This window comes from Podarcis pityusensis, assembly GCF_964106645.2.
Source record: "Podarcis pityusensis genome assembly, chromosome: 3".
NCBI classification, from domain to species: Eukaryota; Metazoa; Chordata; class Lepidosauria; order Squamata; family Lacertidae; genus Podarcis; species Podarcis pityusensis.
The window spans coordinates 118,344,353-118,355,311 of NC_138026.1; the positions used below are offsets into that span (position 1 = coordinate 118,344,353).

Sequence of the window (10,959 nt, forward strand, 5' to 3'; positions counted from 1 at the left end):
ACTCCGCACCAGAGAAACACAGGGTGGCTGGAGAGAAAGACCGGCAGGCTGACTACTCTCCCGGTCCGGTGCTGCCCAGCCTCGGGAGATACCGGGAGGTTCAGAGCAGCGGCGCTGGTACCCCATGGACACCTACCCCTACGGCCTGCCCACCCCCCCAGAAATGTCCCCCTTGGATGTGATAGACCCTGAGCAGAGCTTCTTCTCCTCCGCCTGCTCCGAAGACCCTTGCCGCTCCAACCTGCTCGGGGGCCCCTACTCTCTGGAGTACACCGGTGGCTCCCTGCAGTGCGGCCGCCCTCTGGGCCACCTGCCCATCTCTCAAACCGCCCACCCTGCTTCTTCCCCTTGCTCAGCTCCCCCCTCATGCAACTACTACCCCCCTCCATCTTTCCACCCGGCTATGCAGCCCCACGGCCTCCAACCTCACCTGGGCCAGCTGTCACCGCCTCCTGAGCACCACCAGAACTTCGACAGCCTGGAACAACTGAGCCAAGCGGAGCTGTTGGAGGAGATGGACCGCAATGAGTTTGACCAGTACCTGAATGCCCCCCGGACACCCGGAGCCTGGTGGGTTGGTGGTCAATGGGCATGTCCAGGTGTCTCAGGCGCCGGGAGGCTCCCATTCCTCCGAGACCAGCCTCATTTCCGTCCTTGCCGACGCGACGGCCACTTACTACAACAGCTACAGCGTTTCTTAGGCCCATGGGGCGAGATCAGCTCCACAAGCTGACTGAGGACAGGCTTTGGGGTGTTTTGCCGGATGATAAAAACCTGTGTGCCAGCTTTGGCCTCGCTCTACCCTTTCTCCTCAGGGTTTCTCTCCCCCGTCTGATCTGAATTCGCCTTGGACGTTGCCTGCTAGGCTTAAGGACTCCTAACATCTTAACTTCAGAAAGGCCGTTTGAAAGTTTTAGTTTGAAAGGCCTTTTCGGTTCCACTTCAAAGGGCCGTGGGAACCTTTTGATGGCCAGATGCGTCTTAATCGGGAAGCATTCTTGTCCCTCCCACTGGATCGAAGGGTCTACTCTGATTTTTAGGGTGATTGGAGGGGCAGGGGAACCATGCGGACTCTTGCCACAATAGGGGCCTGAAATGCTTGGGGGTGCCCACGTTGGATTTGCAAACTGGAGTCGAAGGTGGAGAACTCAAAATTGGCCTCTATGTTGATCTGAGCAGTTTCCTTCCCACCCTTTAACTCTCGCCCAGGCAGCAGGGGAACAAAAATAAATCTGGAAAGTGAATCTGCTTGGCTGCTCCTCTTGCTTCTCTAAGACGGCAATCACCATAACCAAAGATGTTCTTGGGTGTAACGCCTTGGAACTAACTCCTAGGCCAACGGTGGGGAGACCTGTGTCCCTCCAGCTGTTGCTGGACACAAGCACCTTTGTCCCCTTCAGCATGGCTGGTGATCGGGGATGATGGGAACTGTATTCCGGCAGCATCTGGAGGGCCAAAGCTTTTCACCTCCCTGACCTAGGCGGCCCCTGTTAAACGGAGTGTGGTTTGTGCCTTGGTACCATCAGGCAAGGCTGGATCTACACCAGGGGTCAGCAAGGTTTATCTTGCCTGGGCCGGATCGGTCCCACGGAGATCCCTCCTTGGGCCAGATTGTGAGTGCGCGCACCTGTGATTTTTGGCGTGTGTTCGCCTGCAATTTTCGGCATCTGCCTCTTCGGAGATGTGATTTTTGGCACTGCGGAAGCGAGTCCCTGTGCCGTGTTGCGCTGATTTAGTGCCACACGCAAGCAGGCAGCTCCACAGGCTGCTTCTGGCCCATGGGCCTTAGGTTGCTGACCTCTGATCTACACCGACATGTTAAATGTCATTTCCCCCTACTGGAACAATCTTAGATATGTCATTCTAAAATGACACAGGGCATACTTGTCAATTAAAATGTTTTTCACCTCGGTCCCAGTCCCCCCGGTCAAATGTAAGTAATCCCCGACTGGTTACCGGTTACTACACTCCTCCGCTCCAGTTTCACATTTTAATTCTTCCTTCCTCTCTCTCTCCTTCAGTTCAGGGGAAACTGAACACCGCCCCTCGAATACTATTGGAACAGGGTGGGGTTGTCTGTTGGAGTTTGAATGGAGTAAAAAAATAATAAGTAAAACACAACATGGGGACATAGGAACAGTGTTTCACCGATAGAGCAGTAAAAAGCATTTAAAAATTAAGTGATAAGAAAGACAAGGCAATGATGTGTTATGAACGTAGAACGTCATGTGTCCCTCTGAGTCATCGAAACCATTCCTTAACGATCCCTTGACGTTAAAAACAATGAGTGTAGATCCGCTCCAGGTCTTCGTAACAGAGTAATGCAGGAGGTCTATGCTCAGATTTCTGTCCTTTCATTCCTTTTCGTGGGGCTGGTGTGGGATAGTTTCTCAGGTTGAAGCCAGAAATAGCCCGTCAGAAGGGTACCTGCCACCAACTACAAAACCTCTTTTTAAAAATGATGTTAGTAGGACGAATATTCACACTTTGGAACCGATTCGTCTCTCCTCCACTCCATAAAATCTGACCATCAGCATTGCAATAACTCCTTTGTAGATATGGACTTATTTGAAAGGCTGATTTTAGCACCTGTATTTTCAAACTGGGGAGCGTAGTTCATGTAGAAAGCAGTGAGGGGTTGGTTTGTTTGTTTTTAGGTAGGGCAAGATCCCTGAAAACGTAGCTGTTTCACCCCTGGGAGAAAGTGCATGCTTGAGTGATAAGTCATCAGGATTGCTGATCCCCAGAGCAATCACAGCAGCAGGAAGAGAAGGGATACTACAGGACTCCTCAATGATGGGTGCAGCATTTCTGGAAATAAAAAATAAAATGCAGTAATGCCACCAAGTCTCAACATGCGCCCTGCATCTTGGGAAACACAAAAATCCCTTAAGTGCGCCTTGTGAAAGGCAACCTTTGCATCATGTTTTTTTTTTTCCCAGAGCAAGGGTGAAGTTGGTTGACTTCCAGGGATGTCAGTCTTTTATGCACGCATCTCCAGAATGACTAAGCTGCACAGGGAGAATTTCACTTCTGACGCTTGGCGCAGGATCCTTCCCTGGCGAAAGGGTCCCACTCGGGTCTCCTCCAGAGCAAGAAAGCAGAGAGAGAGAGAGAGCTGCTGGTCCAGCCCATTTGGGCCAGCATTCTGTTCCCACGGTAGACAACATGATACCTGCAAGCAGATATTGAGCATAATACCACTTTCCTCACCTAGATGTTGTTGATGTTGTTTAGTTGTTTAGTCGTGTCCGACTCTTTGTGACCCCCTGGACCAGAGCACGCCAGGCCCTCTTGTCTTCCACTGCCTCCCACAGTTTGGTCAGACTCATGCTGGTAGCTTCGAGAACACTGTCCAACCATATTGTCCTCTGTCGTCCCCTTCTCCTTGTGCCCTCCATCTTCCCCAACATCAGGGTCTTTTTCAGGGAGTCTTCTCTTCTCCTGAGGTGGCCTAAGTATTGGAGCCTCAGCTTCAGGATCTGTCTTTCCAGTGAGCACTCAGGGCTGATTTCCTTCAGAATGGAGAGGTTTGATCTTCTTGCAGTCCATGGGACTCTTAAGAGTCTCCTCCAGCACCAGAATTCAAAAGCATCAATTCTTCACCTAGTTATTCTTTGACTCCAGTGCCTGGCATTCAAGGTTACACTGCCTCTGAACTTGGAGGTTCTGTTTAGATCATCAAGCCTTTGAGACGTCTGTCCTCAGTCAATCTGCCCTAAGCCCCTTCTCAGGTTCTTCGAGTCACTGGCAATGGTGGCAACTCAAGCAGTGAATGCTCAATGTTTTATGTGCCTCCTGCAAAGAAGCATTTTATTTTGTCCGCCAGGAGTCGACTGCTCATCAGCCTTGCTTGGTGACCCCCAGATCTCATCTGGGAGGAGGAGGAGAAGGAGGAAGCAAATTTCTCCCTCTAACCCCAGATTTCTTCTCACCATGCATACTTTCTATAAACCTCTGTTTACATTTCATCAACAGATAGTACCGAATTAGGGTATTTTCAAAGGGGACCAGTGCTTCAGAGCAGACCGTTTGCTAGGCAAGGTGAAGTTTGGATGCTCCCTGAGAGCCCTGACAGAAGTGACCTGGCGACCATCCAACTGTCTCCTCTAAGAAATCTTTCCCCCCCGAAACAGCTGCCCAATGATGGCAACAGAGAAAGTGGACACACCCAGAGAGAAAATCCCCTCTTTCGTAAGGCCAGAACTGATGGGCATCCAATGCAGTGAACGTTGGAAGGTTCAGGCCAGATAAAAGGAAGCATTTCTTCAAGGAATGCCATAGTTCACCTGTGGAACTCCCTGCCACACGAGGCAGCTGTGGCCACCAACTTGGGTGGCTTTGGAAGAGGATTAGACAAATTCCTGGAGGAAGAAGGGCTCTTGTGCCCAGGTCCTGCTTGCAAGTTTCCCACAGGCATCTGACTGGCCACTGCGGAGGAGACGGTCCACTGTTCTGACCCAGCCAGCTCTTCTAAGGTTCTTAATCGGCCTTCCCTAGAAGCTCCCAGTCTTCCAAGCCAGCTTGTTCCATCACTTAATGCAGGCTTCCTCAACCTCGGCCCTCCAGATGTTTTGAGACTACAATTCCCATCATCCCTGACCACTGGTCCTGCTAGCTAGGGATCATGGGAGTTGTAGGCCAAAAACATCTGGAGGGCCGAGGCTGAGGAAGCCTGACTTAATGGCTCTCTTGGCAGTGACGTTTTTGCCCAAACCTTTTAATCCAAATCAAAACAAAAAAACTCCTTCCAGTAGCACCTTAGAGACCAACTAAGTTTGTTCTTGGCATGAGCTTTTGTGTGCATGCACACTTCTTCAGCTACACTAAAACAGAAGTCACCCTTCTATATAGTGAAAGGGTGGGGAGGGGTATTACTCAGAAGGGTGGTGGGAATGGGTGATTGGCTGATAGGTGTGGTAAAACAGTTGACGACTGTTAATGACTGCAATTGGTCTTACAGGAAAAAGCAAGGGTTGAGATGGCCAAAAATAGCTTTATCATGTATAATGAGATAAGAATCCAAGGTCTCTATTCAGACCAGGTCTCTCCATGGTTTTAAGTTTGGTAATAAGTTGCAATTCAGCAGCTTCTCTTTCCAGTCTGTTTCTGAATTTCTTTTGTAATAAGACAGCTACTTTGAGATCTCGTATAGGGTTAGGGTTAGATCTTTCTCATCCCTTGCTTTTTCCTCACCCTTCTGAGTAATACCCCCCCAACCCTCCCACTATATATAAGGGTCTAGTGATTTTTGTTTCAGTGTATCTGAAGAAGTGTGCATGCACAAGAAAGCTCATACCAATAACAAACTTAGTTGGTCTCTAAGGTACTTGTTGTTGTTTAGTCGTTTAGTCGTGTCCGACTCTTTGTGGCCCCATGGGACCAGAGCACGCCAGGCACTCCTGTCTTCCAGTGTGGTGTAGTGGTTAAGAGCGGTAGTCTCCTAATCTGGGGAACCGGGTTCGCGTCTCCGCTCTTCCACATGCAGCTGCTGGGTGACCTTGGGCCAGTCACACTTCTTTGAAGTCTCTCAGCCCCACTCACCTCACAGAGTGTTTGTTGTGGGGGAGGAAGGGAAAGGAGAATGTTAGCCGCTTTGAGACTCCTGAAGGGGAGTGAAAGGCGGGATATCAAATCCAAACTCTTCTTCTTCTTCTTCCACTGCCTCCCACAGTTTGGTCAAACTCACGCTGGTAGCTTCAAGAACACTGTCCCACCATCTCGTCCTCTGTCGTCCCCTTCTCCTTGTGCCCTCCATCTTTCCCAACATCAGGGTCTTTTCCAGGGAGTCTTCTCATGAGGTGGCCAAAGTCTTGGAGCCTCAGGATCTGTCCTTCCAGTGAGCACTCAGGGCTGATTTCCTTCAGAATGGATAGGTTTGATCTTCTTGCAGTCCATGGGACTCTCAAGAGTCTCCTCCAGAATTCAAAAGCATCCATTCTTTGGCGATCAGCCTTCTTTATGGTCCAGCTCTCACGTCCATACATCACTACTGGGAAAGCCATAGCTTTAACTATACAGACCTTTGTTGGCAAGGTGATGTCTCTACTGGAAGGGATTTTTTAATTTTTGTTTCGACTATGGCAGACCAACACGACTACCTACCTGTAACGAGAACTTTTAATCCAAATGTAACTGGGGGGGGGGGGGCTTTTTCCGCCCCCCCCCAGCTCCTGTGCTTTGTGCCTCTGGAACATCTTTTTCAGTATGGAGAGGAGCTGTTGTCTCATCTCCTCCTGCGTCATTTGTTTTTGTCCTGGTCAGCATTCATTAAATTAGATGGTAGGGTGACAAGCAAACCACTCCCTGATCCGCCACTCTGGGCCATTTCCACACTTCATGAAACGGCTCTTTGTAGGCCCAGCGTGACAGATCAGGTCAGGGTGTGGCTTGTCATCCACAAGCACTCCTCCAGCTTCACGTTGCTTTGCACGACATGCCGTGCTCTCGGTGTGGCAAGAAAACCAGAGAGGTTTCCATGTCCCGGCCATCTGCAGCAGCCGTTGTGTTGCAAGTCGAACCATCCCATTCTTCTCTGAATCTAATCCAGGGTTTCTCAAACTTGGGTCTCCAGCTGATGTTGGGATACAACTGCCATCATCCCTAGCTAGCAGGATCTGTGGTCAGGGATGATGGAAATTGTAGTCCAAAAGCAACAGGAGGCCCAAGTTTGGAAAACCCTGCGAGGCTCCTCTTAGTTTCTTAAGGCTACAAACTGGTGCGTCTAGGAAAGGGGGATAAATTTGTGCTTGTTTTAATTTTAATGAGAAACTATCCCATTTGCTCTTCTTGAGCCAATATGCAAACCGAGACGTGTTTGTCCTTCGAAATGTGCAAGAGTTTGAATTTTGCAGTGCCACCCCTCAACCAAACAGTCTGTGCACTGTTGCATATATTAGGGAAAGTGCACCCAAAATGCGTATCTTAGCAAAAAAAAAACCCACCACATTTTATCGGGGGAAGCAGCTTGCCGAAATGTGTACGTTACTCAAAAACTGGATGCAAAAAATGTGTTCATTCAGAGGAATTGGCGCTGAAGTGCGGGTGAATTTTCATGAGGAATAATAATTTCAAAAATGCAAATTTCTGCCAGTGGAAAAACGAGAAAATGAAAAGATCCTTCCGGTCCTGCTTTGTATGTTTCATTTTGCGGTGCGCACGTGAGTTGCGCACTGAAAATGTGTGTCTTTTAAATTGGAACTTAAGGGGGGGAAACAGGAATTCTCTTTCCTTTGGCAGAGACGGCAGGCAAATTCTCACCCTGTCTCTCTAAGAGGGACATTTCCCATGTAAGCAGCTATGTTCTGGCAGCCTCTGTGGTCCAGCCTCTCCAAAGATTTTGCCATTTTGCAAGACAAGAAGTTGTTGTCCTTGTTTCTTCCCGCGATCCGGCGACTGCTCCCACACTGTTCCAACCCCACTGACGTGAGTGGGAATGCCATAGAGTAAATGATTTACGGCCCCGTCTTTAAAACTCACCGCCCAAGTTAAATGTGTGTTGAGGGTGCGGTTTCATGAGCAGACTAAAATTTGGGGGGCCTTGCAGAAATAGTGTGTCAGTTTTGCAGGCTGACGCTGCCAGTTGAAAAGTTCAGACGTTTCAGGTGTTTTGCGATTCATTTCAGAGGCTGGCTATTGGGATAGCATGTTCTCAGAGATGTGATTCATTCGTGTGCTCCAGGGCTGAGTCTTGGCTTTAACTAGATCCCCTGACTGTGTGAAATTAATTAATTTAACAGCCTGTTCTGCACACACACACACACACCCAAGTAATCTCCGTTTCACATCCAAACGTCTTCCTCATCGCTGGCACAAAGTCTCTGCAAAGCTTTGTTGGAAAGGATTCCACAACCTCACAATGCTCTGGTGTTTTTATCAAACTGTCACTGAAGGAAGATGCTTTTGATGTTTTAACTTGTCCCTTTCCCCGCATCAGTGTATCTCTGCCTGAAATGACATTGTACATATCTGCTTCACAGGATCTCCCCCTTGTCCACCATTTCTGGGACTTTCTTGTATTGGTGGAAATTGACTGGTTCCTGCTCCCTCCTTTGCTAATCAGTTATTTAATAGAGTTATTCTTATTGTAATGATTACTTAGCAGGTTTATATCATTCTTGTTTTTGTTTTTGTTTTTCTAATAATGTCCCTGAAGTGTGTGATTTAATATACAAATAATACTTCTATATATAAAAATATATATAAAAATAAATGAATTAAACACCACAATGTTTAAGCTAAAACATTCCTTTTAATTTTGCTTCCCTCTGTGATCTTAAGTGTGGACATTTTCCGTTGGCATAAAGTATTTAAGTTAAATAAATGCATTTTTATATGAAAATTGTCAATCTTTTCTGGAGAGCAGAAGGCTTGGGGAAGGTGGATTCTCGTTCCTTTATTTTTTCTGTTGTCACAGAGATAAAAGGCCGCACACTACATTTGAAACACTGTTACTGAAATTCTTCTATAAAATATTAATAGAAAACAAAATTTAAAAGAAGAAGAGAAATACATTTAAAGCGCTGTAATGCCACTTTAAACAGATGTGGCACCCCCTAAAAAAGTTCTGGGAGCTGTAGAGTAATAGATACTGAAATTTGTTAGGATCCCCCTCCCAGAGTTCCCTGAGGACAGGGATTGATTGACAAACGACTCAGGGAATTGTATCTCAGGCATGGGGTGGGGCTGAACAAGGGTTTCCTAGCAACTCTCAGTGCCTTTCACAAACTATAGCTCCCATAATTCTGTGGAGGAAGCCATGGCTGTTTAAAGCAGCGGTTCTCAAAGGGTGCGGCAGGAGAGGATGGCAAGTGTGGCAGGAAGATTCAAGGGCAATCAAAGAAACATTTAAACATAGAATTGTAGAGTTGGAAGGGACCGCTAGAGTCATCTAGTCCAACCCCCTGAAATGCAGGGATCTTTTGCCCAATGTGGGACTCAAACCCCCAACGCTAGTATTAAGAGTCTCAAGCTTCAGTGTAGTGTAGTAGTAGTTGCATGGCGAGTTCCCATCCTCCCCAGTGAAAATAAAGACACATGACACAATCATTTAAGGTTAATGGGCTAAATATGGCCACAACTTTATTGGTTACGGGTGATGAGCGGTATTGGCTTAGGCATTGGTCCTAACCGACTATATCCAACTCCAGCCTGTCTGCTTGAAGTCCGGGAAGGGTTAACCACCGGTAGGGGAGTCCTGCTGATGCACATCAACTAGGAAACCCCGGGGTCACCAAAAGGGGACGTGCCTTAGGCCCTCACCTCCATAGGCTTCGGACAGGGCCACGCCCCCCGGAATCCTGTAACGGAATACCCTTCAATATGTGGGGCAGGTGATGGCGTTTCCTCCCCTCTTCCATCTACAAAACAATACCAATACCAATGCCTAATTGCCAATACCAAGAAAGTTGTGAAGATTTGCTATGAGGTAGGTGAAAACCAAGTGGCTGGTGCCAATTTGCCAAGTGGAAAAATTCCTACCAGGCCCCTCAATGGCGACCAACCAAGGTCCATAGCAAGGTCAAGGAGCAAAAACCTTGTAGGGCAGGAGGGTGGGAAACAGGAACAGCTGGTAGGCGGGAAAAGAGGGAGATCTCCGGCCGCGCCTGCATTTAAATCAGGCGGGCCACTCCTCCAAGCCAGCTGATTGGTTGGCCAGGGGGTGACACGGCCAGGGATTCCCCCAATCATGTGGGGACTGGGCTCCAGCCACCGCGCGCATGGTGGGGTCATGACGTCAGCAATCTCATCTCCTCTGCAGGGCGGAAGTGCATAGTAATAATAATAATAATAAATTTTATTTATATCCCGCCCTCCCCAGCCAAAGCCGGGCTCAGAGAGGCTAACATCATACAAGTAAGACAATGCATAAAAACAAGCGATCAATAAATTAAGATACATCCCACAATTAATTCAAACAAATTAAAATTAAAGTTTAAACTGGACAAGTGGCAGTTTTCAGGTTAAAATTGAAGGCAGTTACCAACTGTATTATAAGCACCTGTGAGCGGGCTGGGAACCTCCTTCGTGCTTGTTCTTATACAAAGAGAAAATAAGTACAAGGAGTATAGCATCAAATTATTTTTTTGTTGTCTTTAGTTGTGTTCTGTGTTAGGGTTGCCATATTTCAGAAAGTGAAAAACCAGGACACCCCTGAATTGTTTAACTTTCCTTAAGGAAAACCCCCAAACTGTTGAGTTTTGTTTTGTTTTTTACAGACACTCCGGAAAGACACAACTTTTGATTTACTTGCTTAAGATGCAATTCAAAGCACCTTTGAAATCCCAGTAATGTCCAAGAAAATCTGGATTTTTATGATAGCCCTATTCTAAAGCAGGCACTGATGGAAGTTTCTTCTTTTCATTTTCCGATGTATTTCTTGCCCCGCCCCCCCCAACTGATGTGGCACAAGCAAATTTTTATTCCGAAAGTGTAGAAAAAAGTTTGAGAACCAAGTGATATCATTGTGTTTTAAATGGATGGTGTGGATGAGGCCTAAGTTCCTTACCTTTCAGATGCGTAAAGGTAAAGGGACCCCTGACCATTAGGTCCAGTCGTGGCCGACTCTGGGGTTGCAGCGCTAATCTCAGTTTATTGGCCGAGGCAGCCGGCGTACAGCTTCCGGGTCATGTGGCCAGCATGACTAAGCCGCTTCTGGCAAACCAGAGCAACGCACAGAAACGCCGTTTACCTTCCCGCTGGAGTGGTACCTATTTATCTACTTGCACTTTGACGTGCTTTTGAACTGCTAGGTGGGCAGGAGCAGGGACCGAGCAACGGGAGCTCACCCCGTCGCGGGGATTCGAACCGCCGGCCTTCTGATCAGCAAGTCCTAGGCTCTGTGGTTTAACCCACAGTGCCACCTGCGTCCCTTTCAGATGCATAGCTTCCCCCAAATAATCCAGGGAACTCAACTCCCCACCAGTGCCACAAAGCTACAATTCCCAGCACCCTTAACAA

General features: G+C 47.8%; 1 protein-coding gene across 1 annotated transcript in view; it reads left to right on the plus strand.

Annotated features, from left to right (window-relative positions):
* Nucleotides 1-1,244, plus strand: part of SOX7 (SRY-box transcription factor 7) — a 6,348-nt gene extending 5,104 nt beyond the window's left edge. Inside the window, 3 exon segments of the mRNA XM_080998269.1 lie at nucleotides 8-117; nucleotides 120-550; nucleotides 552-1,244. Coding sequence (XP_080854395.1) covers nucleotides 8-117; nucleotides 120-550; nucleotides 552-701 — 691 coding nt within the window. The 3' untranslated portion in view covers nucleotides 702-1,244.
* The last annotated feature ends 9,715 nt before the right edge of the window (nucleotides 1,245-10,959 follow it).